General features: G+C 34.2%; 1 protein-coding gene across 6 annotated transcripts in view; it reads right to left on the bottom strand.

Annotated features, from left to right (window-relative positions):
- Positions 1 to 216: 216 nt before the first annotated feature.
- LOC125051774 (protein unc-79 homolog) overlaps positions 217 to 15,552 on the bottom strand; it is a 51,831-nt gene continuing 36,495 nt past the window's right edge. For 5 of the 6 annotated variants that reach the window (XM_047652326.1, XM_047652329.1, XM_047652328.1 and 2 more), the window contains 16 exons: positions 15,371 to 15,488; positions 14,752 to 14,843; positions 14,350 to 14,455; positions 13,516 to 13,619; positions 13,017 to 13,127; positions 12,253 to 12,391; positions 11,563 to 11,717; positions 10,563 to 10,690; positions 9,835 to 10,047; positions 8,268 to 8,496; positions 7,377 to 7,543; positions 6,758 to 6,948; positions 5,775 to 5,919; positions 1,667 to 1,870; positions 856 to 978; positions 217 to 432 (listed from right to left, as the gene is read on the bottom strand). In XM_047652326.1, the coding sequence (XP_047508282.1) occupies positions 244 to 432; positions 856 to 978; positions 1,667 to 1,870; positions 5,775 to 5,919; positions 6,758 to 6,948; positions 7,377 to 7,543; positions 8,268 to 8,496; positions 9,835 to 10,047; positions 10,563 to 10,690; positions 11,563 to 11,717; positions 12,253 to 12,391; positions 13,017 to 13,127; positions 13,516 to 13,619; positions 14,350 to 14,455; positions 14,752 to 14,843; positions 15,371 to 15,488 (2,414 nt within the window). In that variant the 3' untranslated portion in view covers positions 217 to 243. The remainder of the gene's footprint in view (positions 433 to 855; positions 979 to 1,666; positions 1,871 to 5,774; positions 5,920 to 6,757; positions 6,949 to 7,376; positions 7,544 to 8,267; positions 8,497 to 9,834; positions 10,048 to 10,562; positions 10,691 to 11,562; positions 11,718 to 12,252; positions 12,392 to 13,016; positions 13,128 to 13,515; positions 13,620 to 14,349; positions 14,456 to 14,751; positions 14,844 to 15,370; positions 15,489 to 15,552) is intronic. The other variant, XM_047652327.1, reaches the window with a different exon arrangement.

Below are 15,552 nucleotides of genomic sequence, written 5' to 3' on the forward strand. Positions count from 1 at the left end.
ATCCGTGACGATCAAATAATTTTTAACTCGGTAAATGACTATATTAACATGCGAATTTATTAGACAGTGTTCGACATCGCTAGGGTTTAGTTGAAAAATAAAATAAAGTATTTTATTTTTTATTCCTGTTTTCGTACGTTCACAAATTAATCGACTTAGTTAAAATAAGAATAAATATAGTATTAAAAAAATTTAACCCTGCCGTAGAGTTAACCATTCGTCTAGAGCTTCATATAAACATGTTTAAATAAAGTAGAAAGAATGCGGTTGCTGCTCAAGCTGAGCCATCTTGGAGAGGAGTCTGTACAAACGACGATGTTCCCTCGCGGGCAACGTGTGAGCTGGACCACTTCCGGCCACTCCCCCTCCAGCCACCACATCCGGTTGCAGCTCACGACATTTCTCCAGACGTTGCTCTATATGACGCGGCATCTGTATACATGTTTCAAAATGAGAAATTCGATTCTCGGAGCGCAGACGAATGTCGGAGATCAAAGATATATTTTTAACAGTTTCAATAAATAAAAGTATTTATTGAAACTGTTTTACAAGTCCTCAATGCAAAAGCATTTAAATCAAGTACATTATATATATATACCATTAAATATCCACAGCAATGAGAGTAAAAACATTGAATAATGAATGAAGATTTAGAAAGTTTACATAATCCGATAACTAATTTAAAAAAAAATGTAATACAACGTTGTGAGTAAAACAAATTCTATATTTTCATTTAACGTCTAGTGATATATATAGGACTTTATATAAGGCAAATTACAATTTTTTTCTGATATCAGATTTCAATTCAACAAGCTCTCAATTATGCGGAAAATTTTCAATACAATTAAAACTCACGTTGAACAGCGGTGACTGTAGCAGAGGCGTCCACAGTGGGAGGAGTTTGTTGAGCAACGTCGAGTTACACTCCAGTAACGACTCCAGAAGACTCAGGAAGTGTAAATTTACCGTTTCTGCCAGCTAAAAGTTGATGAAGTAGGTTATTTTTATATTAAAAAACCCTAGTTTAAAAAAACTGAAACAGCTGCAGCTGAGTTTCATCGTTGGACGTCGGATGAAACTGAAATTTCACTCGTATCACATACTCCATTGTTGTTGTTGGTGGCAGTTTTTGCCGCGTAGAGTAGGTGACACCAGTTGCCCAATGCAGTATTTCTGAACCGATTTGACTTTGAGTCTTTCAAGAAAAGAGCGTAACAATTCTTAAAAGGCCGGCAACGTACTTGCAAGCCTTCTGGCAAAATCCATGGGCGGCGGTACTTAACATCAGATGAGCCTCCTGCCCGATTGCCCCGTGTTATAAAAAAATAAATTAATTTTGAAAATTTTTAAAGTGAAATTTTAATCTCTATGACTACGTGTTTGTATTTTATTCTCACTATAATGGCGTGCTACTATTTTGCCTATCAGCGGGCTAAGCGTTTGTTACTTTATTATTATGTTTGCAGTTCCTTACAATTTCCTTGTACACCAAAATTTGCCGATTTAAAATAGTGGCGGAGAGCTTTTTGCCAGTTATTCTTGCTGTCTTAGTTTGAGAACTAATAATAAATATAAATTTAGACCTGCCATTTTTATTTTACATAATTACCAATATGATAAACCAAAATTTAACTTATATATATCACTATCTACTCACTGTACTCACCATTTTTGAAGCGTGCGTAAGTTGCAACAACGTAGGTACGAGCTTGCACCAGAAATGCAGCAGTAAGGCAGCTGCCGTGTGGTGCAGCTCTGAATGGGGTGGGCCGCCCGCCCTTTCCAGATATAGGGTCCAAAGCTGACAAGCCGCTAAGGCCGCCCAAACCCAGCTTGAACGGCCTTGCTCGGCGTGGGACGACATTATTATCTAAAATTAGTTTTTATATATTTTGCAGTGTAACAGTAATCGTAAAGCTTTTAATAACAGGTTCACCAGTGGGCTTCTGTTTCTATATGACCACTCCCTCGTACGATGAAATAAAAAAAAACGTATGTGTACTTATGTACAGGCGTTAGAAGTTATAATTTGTCGTAACTAAATAAAAATCTTTTCAAACATTGTATTCTACGTTTGCAGAAAAAACGACACTATTGTTAGTGAATAAAAAAATTAAAATGTTGACTATAGCTAACTTCAGGGTGTCGGTTTTTTGTGCGCGCGCATCTAAAAAAATTACTCTCATCATTTTTACCTAACGCGCCAAAAGAAGTATAACTTGAAATATCTTGTGGAAAGGGAGCGTTCAAGTATTACGTAACGAATTTTGGGAGGGGGGGATCCTTTTGTAAAACGTTACAATGCGGGGCGGTGATTAAATTACGAGTTATTGTTAATATTTTTTTCGACTTACACCGCATAATAGTAACTAAAGAGACACAAGGTGGTCACGAAACGTTTTACTATACTTGAGTACAGTACTGTACTTGGGTACTGAAAAACGTTACGGCGAGTTACATGGAGGGTGGGGGCAATAATCTCCAAAAGTTGCGTTACGTAATACTTGAACGCTCCCAAAGCAGCATTCCCCAAAAATATATGGAATATGTCAGGCATAGAAAGCTTATCTATTTGCTTATTAAAAAAATATTGGTTGTTTGTAAAGTAGGTTTACGATCGAGATGTTTACGTGATAACGTCTTATTGGTGATATAAGTTTTTGGGAAGTAAGGAATTAATGAAGATACTTAACAATTTTTTCAAATTTTAAATTACATCTATCGTTTTATTCACACTTTTGATGATAAATTTCGGGTGTAAAATGACAAGTTTACTTATTCGACTATGATATACATTTTTCTTCATACATTCACGGAATGACTGGCAGCGCTCGAGATGAGACGGGAGATCGGTCCGTCTCTCTCTCTCGTTATACCTGCGATCGCGCTCGTGAGGTTTTGGTGTGACACAAGTTTCTGAACATGTCACCCGACTAAAACGATTTTTGTCAAACTCAAACTCAAACTCAAACTTTATTGCATTCCTTATGTACATAATTAATCAAAATAATGAATAAGGACCTTGGCTAGGCACAGCAATGTTTTAAAAGGGCATGCTTTATTATATTTCATTATATTCTTATACATTCCTATTCTTATAAGATACATTATTTATTTGGTATATTTACTTTGGTTTTACGTTGCGAAAAGGTACTTAACATTATTTATAAACTTAACTTTTATAAAGAAATTAAAATCTATCAGTCAGATACTCTGTAACAGTGTAATAACATTTCTTATATAATAATTCCTTTAGAAATTTGGTAAACCTCAGGTTATTTGTTTCATTCTTCAAATTTTCTGGTAATTTGTTATATATTTTTATGGAGGAGGTCAATGGTCCTGATTGATGTAACTTTAGTCTGGATGTAGGTGGAATCAGTTGGTTTTTACGAGAAGGTCTTAATGAGTAAAGGGTTTTTGTATCTTCCCTTTTTTTATACATATTAGGATATTTGCGAATAAATTTACATGTTTCAAGTATATATATGCCAGGTAGAGTAAGAATATTGTTCCGAATGAAGTGGGGCTTGCATGAGTCAGTATTTCCTATATTAACTAAAATTCTCAGAAGTTTTTTTTGGCTTGTAAATACGGCAGTGGCATCTACACTGCTACCCCATAAGATAACACCATAGCTTAACCAGGAGTAAGCATAAGAGTAGTAGGTGACTAGAGCTGTTTTCATATCTGTGGATTTTTTAATTTCGCGAAGTGCGTATGCGAATCGAGACAGTTTTAATTTAACCTTATTTACATGAGACTTCCAGTCTATATGGGAGTCTATGTCTAAACCTAATAGTGTGAACTTTTGAACCTTTTCTATGTTATAACCATTATATGTTAATTTTATGTCAATTTGAGTTTTTTGATAGGGATGGAATGTCATAAGTTTAGTTTTTTCGTAGTTTATTTCCAGATTATGTAGTCTTAGCCAGCTATCCGCTTTATCTATAGTCATTTGTAGTTTTGTGTTAATTTCTAATTTATTTTCGCCTGATATCAATATCGAAATGTCATCAGCAAACAAAATACATGGCTCATGCATCACTTTAGGAAGGTCATTTATGTAGATCAAAAATAGAAGGCATCCTATCACGCTTCCTTGAGGAATTGAAGCTTTCAGCCTTCTATTTTCAGATCTAATGTGTTGAATTTCGCAAGATTTGTGATCGAAATGTTCTATTTCAACTTGCTGTTGTCTATTGAATAAATATGATTTGAACCACTCATGAGTGTCACCGCGAATTCCAATATTGTATAGTTTATCTAATAGTATGTCAAATTGAACTTTGTCATATGCTTTCGTCATGTCGAGTAATAATCCTATTGCGTATTGTTTGTCATTAATAATGTCAAGTGCTCCTTGAATATATTTAAATACGGACAATGTGGTTGATCTATGTCTTCGAAAGCCGTTTTGGGACTCATCGAATAGTTTAAATTTTTCACAAAACTGATAGATGCGATCGCACATAACTTTTTCAAATATCTTCGAAGCTGTTGGTAAAAGGGCAATTGGGCGGTAATTATTGGGATTTGTTTTTAAATTCTTTTTATGAATGGGCTTAACTATAGAAATTTTCAATAAGTCTGGGAAAATGCTTTCACTAAATGATTGATCTATTAACATACATAGAGGCATGGTCAGCAGTTCTGCACATTCTCTGAAGAGAGTTGGGGGAAGTTCGTCAATTCCATGACTATGTTTGTTTTTGAGGTTTTTTAATATATTAAATATTTCTAGGGGTTGCACAGGTCTGAGAAAAAAAGTATGCTCTGCTTGATATGAAGAATGGCGAGCGTGCGATAGTGACGGTGAAGAAGTTACAGTCTCTCCGATAGTTGCGAAAAAGTTATTGAAGGCGTTGGCTACTTGTTTTGGTTCTGTATATTTTACGTTGTTAATCTGTAGTTCTACGTTATGTTTTTCCTTAAATGGTTTTTTATTCGTCCGCTCATTTATTACATTCCACATTGTTTTTATGACATTATTAGACTTTTTCATTTTTTTTATGTAATTAAGTTTTTTGGAATTATTTACGATAGTTTTAAGTAGCTTTTCATACTTTTTATAGTATTCTGATAGTATTTTGTTATTATTTTTTAATATAAATGTTTTTAATAATCTTTTATTTTTAGATGACCTTTTTATACCTTTAGTTAGCCAGTATTTTTTTGGTGTAGTTTTGAGGTTTATTTTTGTTTTGGGTATACATTTATTTAAAGTATTTGTCATCATGTTATGAAATGCATTATAGTTTTCATTTATATTATTATTTTCTTTAATTACATCACACCAATTTATTTCAGCAAGTTGTGACTTAAAAAGGTTTATATTTTTATCATTATATAATCTTTTAGTTATAAACCATTTATTATTCTTTGAGAGCTTTGGTATTTTAATATTTAAGACTGTAGATAGATGATTTGTAAATCCGAAGTCCTTTACTGATATGTGTAAGTTTTTGTCAATGAAATTTGTAAATATTAGATCTAGACATGTTGATGAAGTTTGTGTAAAGTGTGTTGCTTCCTTAATGTGTTGGGTTAATCTGTTTTCTAGCATAAGTTCTAAAAATTGTGTAGTTTTTGGTGTATTTTCGAGCATGTTTATATTAAAGTCTCCTCCTATTACTACTTTGGACTTAGAATAATGAATAGAATATAATTAGAATTTTAAAGACGTTATCACGTCAAAAAACATATCACGAAACAAATACAAACAAGGACAAGGACAGTTATTGCGTCACTGTTTTTTTTTGTAATAGTACCTGTATGTGATCCGTGAGGTTACAAGTGGCGTCAAGAGGCAAGGGGGCGTGCAGCGGTGCACCATCCCGTGCGTTGGTCAACGCACCGAGTACGAGCCATGACGCCACACGTATACGGCCAACGCACTCTGCCACTTCACGCGATCTGGGGGTTATCGTGATCGTCAAATCAATACATCTTTTGGAAGTTTAGTTCAACGTTATAATTCAATTTATTAAAGTTTACATATGAATTAAGGAGCATTTCTAAAACTTGTTTTTTTTTTTTTTATATAATAGGGGGGCAAACGAGCTTGCGGGACGACCTAAAAGGGCAGTCCACGCAGCCCATAGACACCCATAGATTATATTCAAAACAAATAATGCACGAGTGTTGAGGCAGTGTTCATACGTAATTCACCATAACATACTATATATAGACATTTTTTTTATTAAATATAAAATTCTATCTTTACTTTATCATTATACCTACGTCCTACAACAACCATCTTATAATAAATATATAGGTAATAGAAACAAACATTCTTTTTACTAGCCCAATATAAACGAATAGGTCTACCTCCACAAAAATGTATAATTCATTTAACAGTTTCTGTGAGCGTGAATGTAAGTCACAAATCTGCTTTATTTATTTAGTTATTAAGCTTACGACATCAAACACAATACTAAATCTACTAATTATTTTACAAAATCTTACATCTAAAATGTGTGACAGTTAAAGTAAACATAACTTTCACAAAAAAAAAACAGAATTTAAAAAATACAATTAAACTGGTTTAGTTAAAGAAAATAAAAAAATTATATGTAAAGTAAGGTGCTTTTTTGGTGGTTATATATATCATAACCACCAAAAAAGCATGGTGATCCCCAAGACTGTTGTTTTCCTGCCGTTTCCCTTGAATAGTTTGCTACTATGTAATATAACAAAAACCTTAACCACAGCAACGCTTGGCCGAGTCTGCTAGTATTATATATAATCTTACCCAGTAGGAGAAGCTGTGAGCGGAGGCATGAGGTGTCGGCTGGCCTGTCCCCTCTCCTGCTTTCCTCCCCGCTGTTCCAGAGCCAGCTCCATGGCCACGTACTGTGCTATCCCTCCCTTGATTATTGCACCCAGGGTGTCTTCGTTCAGGCATATTAGGTTGCGGTTCACTATTGATTTAGATACTGATCCCTGGAATTTTATATCATTTATGTGCTTCTATTAAATAATATGTTAAGTTATATTACATAGTATATTTTTAAATGAAAATTATATACCAATAAAACATTTAAATAAGCAATAATGGACAAAACTATATATGACTGGACATAATTACTTTGGAAATTTCTAGAACATTATAAAATTTTTTGAAATATTCAAGTCTATAAGGTTCCAGAAACAAACACAGACACAGCGCACGATCATAACAACTCTCAGCTACACTCTCAAATACATGTGTATACACACCCATTCACACACTTACACATTCACTCATACTTATTGTCTTATAAGACATAGTTGTAACACTTTTTCGTGATACTAACATATGACTTCTAAATTAACGCATTTCGTAAATTTATACCAAATTAATAATAATTCACTAAAAAAAGTGGAGTTACCTTGATCTTATTCATAAGGTTAGGATCGTGTAATAAGTCGATCATGTCGGGCAGATGTGGCCTCATGCAGTCAACGGGACCTGCTCCCAATTCCCTAGCTTCCAGGCCCCCGGATAGAAGATCACCGGTCTTGAGCTGAGGTGGGAGTAGAAGAGTGCAGCCGTGACCTGGAAGAACAGGATATATACAGTATAAAAATACCGCAACAAGTTTCGTTTAGAACAGCCTTTTTGTATGTAACGGGTGTTAGGTTAGTTTTAATAAGTGCTTACTTTCAGCTGTTAACCATATTTAAGGCAATCGCTTACAGAAGCGATGACAGTTAAAATAAGCTGCGTTAATTATCTGTATAAATAAAAACGAATCGCAAAATATGTTCTAAGCTCAAAACTCGAAGACGGCTGGAAAAATTTGAGTAATTTTTTTAAATTTATTCCTTGAAGTCCATGGAAGAGTTTATGGAAAGAAAAATTGGAAAAGTACGTTTTTTTTTTAATTTAGTACTTAGGTTTTTATTTCGGAAAAGTGAACAGTCTTTATGGTGTAGCATAATTGTTTTATATGTTGGTATATACGTAGTAAGTTCGCGGGGGCAACTTGTTAGTATATAAAATTACAGTAAACCGGACTCTACGGTCAATGATCATTAAAAAAAAAACATGAAACGAATCTATTGCATTATTTACATAACTCGACGTTTGGAGTGTTAATCAGGGAAGGAACTCACCTTTAAGAAGATTTAATTGTGTAGTACTCGCTAAATCGGAAGACAATAATACTATTTTATAGTTTTTTTTATAATTTTTTTATTTTATTAGAGAAAATTTGTTTTTGTTTTATTTAGGTTATACATTTTAACAAAGGATATAATTTATATAGAAAAAGTTATACCTTGTAGAACAAACTGTATAAGAATAAACAGATTGTCGTCGGGTATCGTGGTTTTGGTCCTCAAGGCTTGCACCAGCTCGTACACCAGCACTCGGCAGAGCAACAGCTTATCTCGGTCGCGACCAAAGGCCCTCATACACGCCGCACAAAGCTCGCATAGCAAAGATAGACGGAGGACGAAATTTTGTACTCCGTAACTTAAGATTTTGGACATTGGCTCCAGGAGGCTCTGAAATTTAAAAAAAAACTGTTGTAGGTACGTTATGAAAAATTGATGAGAGTGAAATTTTACGAAGCGCGCACACCGTGACACAAAATTAACAGAATGAAGTTGCCCACGGAAGATGCTACGGCATTGGACATGATTTAAAAACAACATTCGAATAATAATAGAATTTATGTTACACTTAATGTAAGAGAATAATAATAAATATTTATTTATAAATTTTTCAAATGTGAAAACTGAACTTTATTGACTATAATGACTCCTTTTCCAGTCTTTGATTATTTAATTTTAATTAATTATTTGCATGCAATCAAAAACTATTTTTAATAATGCCAAAAAAGTATAACTTCTTACACGCGTACATAAGTTCACGCACCCTTTTTTTATATAATTGGTTGTTTGGTGGCTGCCTATAGGCCTCCTTCCCTACTACGGTTTGAACACCGTTTTTTTAACCCAATACAGAGGGAAGGAACCCCATCTTAGCACTTAAAAATGGTGGTATAATTGTTATACCACACTATAGTTAGTGCTAGTAGTTTGAAATTGGTATTTTAATGAAGATATAACCGCATAGTCTTGTGACGAACAATAATACCACTCCTCTTTTCCACGGCATCGGTGATTTTACCGTTATGACACGGGCGCGGTGGGTGGAGCCTAAGCCAGTTGCAACGCGAGCTGTATACAGTGCGAAATGAACTATCAAACGTGGACATACGCCAATGCGATTTACCCTATGCATCTACATCTGCAATCCAAAAAAAAACAAAAAAAATGGCGATTGAAAAGAGTGGCGGAGAGTTTATTGTCAGTTCTTCTCTCCCATTCTACGCCCTTGATTTGAGAATTGACAGTAAATGTAAAATTAGAAGCATTAATATGTATTTCTTTATTGACAAGTCATAAGTGTACGTTATGTTACCTATGTGATTAAATGATTCATTTATTGTTATCTTTACGCTTTCTCTTTTCTTATTCTCTTTCATCTCCTTTCGATTATAATTTCGTTTCTTCTGCGCTAATTCCAATATATGTGTTTAAGACCTTAAGAAGTTTCTTTTCCTTCCTACTGTTTTGCCGAGACAGTTTTATCATAATATGTTGCATGCTTAACGCGCACCTACGGTCTACAGTCTAATAAAATAGCTAAAGGTTACAACTATGTGTTTTAACACATAATTTTTTCAGGTAAACTGGTTTTATATTCTAACAAATACATATGTATTAATAGACCTACTTGACTTCTAAGAAAAGAAATGGCTGAATTCAGCGCTAATTCGGGTATTTAGTGGAGATAACTTACATTTAAAAATATTAATATCAAATAAAAAAAATCACCTTGTGCTGAGCCGCCGCCGGTATTCGCAAAGCCGCTGTACATAATTTAAGCGACGGCAGAACATCATCCATTTGTGGCAACTGAAGTACTACTCCACGTATTAATGTATCTAAAGCGCTGAGAACAGCACTGCAAGCGCTTGGAGGGCCGAGCGCTTCAGGCGCTAAACTCTCCAAGTATAGCGCCATGTTTCCCATTATTGTTGGCATTTGCTGAAATAAATTAAATATATACTTAGTTTAAAATTATTTAAATCAATTAAATTGTATATTTTAACCAATAAAGAGCATAAGAGCAGCAACAAAAAAATTGCGCTTAGAAACTGTATTTTTGTGTGTAGTTTTATATAATGATTAAAGTCATTCGCGGACACATTTGGCAAGAAGCTGCATTAATCAGGATGACAGGATCCTATTTAATAATTAACTTAAATTATTTAAAATAAATAGAGATCTATGTTAATTATTTGGTATTTTGATTATTAGGTATTTAAACAGTTTTATTTTCACTTTTATGGAGACATACTATATGGACTGTTACATATTACAAAATGAAGTGCCCGGCCGCTTCTGTATGTTTGTATAATTGCGGTTAACTGAAAAACTACTGAACGGATATATTCAACACACATTGTGATGAACTTCATTGAAATTTGCACTAAGTACGACTTCTGAATGTCAAGTCCGACTCTGAACAAGAAGGTAAGAAAGAACTCTACGATACTCACATCAATAGGTAAGCTCTTCTTAGAGTTTAAATGTTCGATGACCAACTGCAAGGGCCCACACGGGTACAGCTCGTTGAAGTCCACGAACGAGAGCGCTACGCTTTTGAAGAACGTTCTTCGTTGTTTTTCTGAAATTATTATTTTTATTCATTCAGATATAAAATGAAGAGATAATATATTTTAGTTTATGTTAAGCTTAGTTATTTATTTCAATGTATATTATTTTAAATTGATTATAGATAATTTTGTTTTTAAATTTATATCATTACCTGCCAGCCGCAAATGAAGAGATTATAATAACCTCACTCTAGGTAAACTGTTCACGATCGATTATTTTAATGATGTATATATTTTGAACGTTTTAATTTAAATATTTTTCTTCCAAATTATATTCATAATTTATATAAATTACAATCTACAATAATTATAGCTAATACGTAATATTATCCAGACTGAATGTTCTACAATACTAGTACATAGTTAATTCTAAAATAATATTCATGAACAGTATTAGTGTTCTATAATGTTTTAGCATTATGATCGTGTGTCCAAGATTTACATTCTTAAATAGCTAAAGTTTCTATTAATCTATATTCAATAAGTTGTATAATATAAATCGTATTACTTTGTAAAAGCTAAAATTAAGTCACTAAAAAAATAAATATCAGTAAAAAACACAATCATTAGGACTACTCGACTCGCATTTACCATGAAGAATTTTCGGAGGAGTTGTTCAGATTAACCTGCAGGTGAGTGTCATCATCGGACGTTGAGGCTGAATACGAATTCCCACCCGTATAACCTCGACGTCCGTCGTTCCACAACTGAGCAGTTTTAAAGGCAGTTTTTGCAACGCACCACTACTATGAAGAACCTAGCTAGTACTTCCGAACCTTAGGGATCTTCAAGAAAAGAGCGTACTAATTCTTAAAATACCGGCAATGCACTCGAGATTCCCCTGGCATTTGCCACCTATTCCAAAAAAAACTTAATGAAATACCTGGGGTCCGCTGCAAAAACACTTGTAAAAAGACATTATTAGGCGCCAACTGATGCAATACGCAGCGCAGGAACTGATGAGCCACGAACACCGCACTTCCTGGGAGACGCGTGTTCGTCTCTGTCTGCCATGAGTAGTTGCCAAGTTGGACCACTCTGGGAATATTCAATATTTCAAGATTATAATTTTACCTGCAAAACTAATTGATATAAATAAAACAAAACAACACCAAATATTGGTCTGAATATTTAAGAAGAAAAGTCATTCAAAATAATCTCTCTCTCTATGTATATAAAATTCTCACAATCACACAATGTTCGTTGCCATTCTCAGAAAGGGCTCGACAGATTCTTATGAATTTTTTAATGTATATTAAGTAAGTCTGAGTTTCGGCTACTATATATCTTTCAAACCCCTAAGAGATAAGGGGTGTCCACCCTAAATTTTTTATTTTATTTTTAACAAATTCTTTTGATTTCATTCTTTTTATGATACAGCATACAAAAATACATACAACCCTTGATTTTACCCTCTACGATCAACCCCTATTCTTTATTTGTTAGTTAAGAACTTATAACTTATAACTCTCAGGACACTAACACACCATTTTCAACTACTATTCCAAAAATACCAAAATTATATAAAAATTAAGTAATTCATGTCCGAAAATAATTATTTTATAAGTGTTACCTGGTCACAGTATGCAACAGTGCGGGCAACATCGGCGCTGCAGCCGCGGGCTCGCGACGTACGAACGTACCGAGAACGATCACGCACAATCCTAGTTCTTCGTCACTGTACTGTTGTACCGAGCCGCCACATTCAGAGCCTAAATAATTATTTAGTAAAAAATTTATAGGCGAAACATTGTATCTAAGAGTTGAGTTGACATCGCACTTTTTTTTCTCGGGTTTTCGTTACTATTAAGAAAAATGTTAATAACTATGCCCATGTTCTAAAAAGGAAGCCAGCAAACTACTATATTTGGTCTAATTCTTTTGATAATTTTCAAGAAATTATTTTGCCATATCGTCAAAGTACGAACTCAGCCCTCATTGTCTAAATAAGAAAGAATGAAAAAGTATTTATTTGATTAATGTAAGCAATATTAACAACACAAAAACACAATTTCAACCAAAAATGCGCTCAACTCAGTTTTAAGTAGTATTCAGTGGGCTCATACTATCTTGGAGTGACAGCTTTTAAAGTGTTCATGTGTCCTTACGTATTGTCTTCACATATAATTATTTAACTAATGTAAACAAAATATTGTAAACCTATTTTAAAAGAGGAAGTGTGGAGTTTCTTGCCCATTCTTCTCCACATGAAACTACCTTCTGGAAGGGGCAACTAGAATCTTCTTTATATTTTGTTTGACGTTCAAAAGTGCCATTTTAGGTGGTCTAATTGAAATAAATGATTTGACTTTGACTTATAAGTATACCAAATCTTACATCTATGCTTAAGAATGGCTTCAGGTCGGTATGGTGCTGTATAGGCATGCGCGGCTCTTCTGGCTGCTCTATTCGAATCACTCCACCATCCTCCGCTGTAGACTCCACTCTCTGAAACATTTGTTTACCATTTCCCGATTACAACGTTTCATTTCCCTGAATACTATCGGCACCTGTCAAAATCGTATTTTTAAATGTCAGTTGTCAAATTCACCAACATCTATACCGTATACTGCTTTAAAGCAGTGTTGGCCTAGAGGCTTCAGTATGCGACTTTCATTCCTGAGTAGTCGTAGGTTCGATCCCCGGACCTGCACCAATAGACTTTCTGTCTATGTATCTTTAAATTAGAATTATATAAAATTTTATGAAAAATTATCGGCGGGAGACAATTCTGTATATGAATGAACACTTTATATTCTTACATGAAAAATTACCATAATTTTCTTCTTGATAATAAATACCAGTCAAATTAATAAGTTTATTCAATTGATATTACCAGAAGATTGTGTTCGTGGTTTAGTATGTTGAGGCGTTGGGGGCGGCGTGTGAAGCACTGGCGAGTCCAACTGTGCTACTTGACGGGCTAAACGTCTGGGAGACCTATTCAACAAAAGCGAAGGAAAATTATTTGATACTATTTATTGAAACGACAAGTGTAGTTAGTAGATACATAGCAAAACGAAATTTCTTTCAAGAACATTAAAAAAAACTTCATCAACAAAATATTTCTTTATACGAATTAATTATTGTAATTTAAGTCTTGTGAGCTCAAAGCGTGTCTTACTTATGTACACGCATTAGAAGTTATACTTCTTTTGGCGAGTTAGGTAAAAATGATGAGAGTAAATTTTTACGATGCGCGCGCACACCGTCGCAATAAACCGACACCCTAAATATCTGTTCAAACGTCGGTAATACAGCCTGGGCCGCTAGTTGCATTTTCTGTCATGGCGTAGTGTTTTAGTGTTAGTATTAAATATATGAAAACTGTTGATAATTAAAATTATTTTCTCATCGTACTTTATTTAACTTTATCTGAGGCCCAGACCTAGAAGGTTGTTGTACCACTGGTTTATTTTTTAATTTATTTTTATCTTATTTAAAAACAAGTAAAAATAACCATTTTCTAAAGTTTGTGCTGTATACATTTGTGATAATTAAACGCATTTAATCAGAAGTGTATTTTAACTCATGTTAAAAAACCCGACTGAGGATGTTTCAAATTTAAAATGCAATGGAAAGCAAAGCATGTAATATTTATCAACGTAGCAATCAAAACTAAGACAGGAATTAGTCTAAGTATTAAAAAATATATTAATTAATTAGTTACCTAGTATTGTCTGTTGAAAGCCCTTTAGTCAAATCATGTGGACGCGATGTCGGAGTGGGAGTCGCTTCTTGGTCGGATCGGCTCGAGTCCGTTTGGAGAGATTCTTCTGAAACATTATCACGTAAAATATCCAAAATTATTATTCTTAATTTATGTAATAGGAGGCAAAGGGGCAGTAGGTTGATCCTAAGTGATACCGCCCATGGACACTCACATTGCCAGAAGGCTCACAAGTGCGTTGTCAGCCTTAAAAAAAGATTTATTAAATTATATTTTTCTACAAAATATATGAGTTCCTCACAGAGGGTACAAAGATTAAATAATTTTGCGTTCGTAAATTTTAGGGGTTTAAAGAACAGAGTTCGTAATAAACACGTCTACGCAACTTTTATTTGTATTTACCATGAATATGAAGCGCCTCCCTAACTCGATCAACCAAAGCGTTGAACACTGGGTACTGTTCCTTGTTAGGTTTAGGTCCTATAGGTAGTAATCTGTAAAACAAATTACCTTTAAAAGTTTTTATTTCTCATAAACTTTATGATACAACAATATAACTTTTATACAAGATATATACAAAAAAAAAACTATGTGTAAAAAAACAGCCTTCTCGCTAGTCGATGTTATACATTCATAGTATGCAAACTTGTCAAAATATTAATTTACCCCTGCCATTTAGACGGCACATACTGATTTAAATGCAAAAAAGGGAAAACACATTTTTTTATATAACAGGGGTCAAACGGGCAGGAGGCTAACCTGATCTTAAGTGATACCGCCGCCCATGGACACTCAATGTCTGGCTCGCGAGTACGTTGCCGGACTTTTAAGAATTGATACGTTCTTTTCTTGGGCAGCTGGTCCCACATAGCGAGGCAAAAACTGCCTTTAAAAACACTCAGTTGTGGAAGCTAATGTAAAAAATCAAATTCCTATATATATTATTCCTACATGTTAAAGAATTTTCTAAATCAGTTCAATCTTTCCATAGATTTCGATCTACAAACTGACAGCTTTATACCTTTCTGGCGCGGGTGTAGGTATATGGTACGTATGCGTTATTGGCGTATGTGCGGAAGTAGGCGCCCAAGAGACTTCCATCTTCGATAGGGGGGACTCAGGGGATGCGTACGCTATACCTACAAATAAAAATATATATTCAATTTAATAGTTTTACACCAAAATCTATTAGATATTGACGGT

Source organism: Pieris napi, chromosome 8, assembly GCF_905475465.1.
Source record: "Pieris napi chromosome 8, ilPieNapi1.2, whole genome shotgun sequence".
NCBI lineage: Eukaryota > Metazoa > Arthropoda > Insecta > Lepidoptera > Pieridae > Pieris > Pieris napi.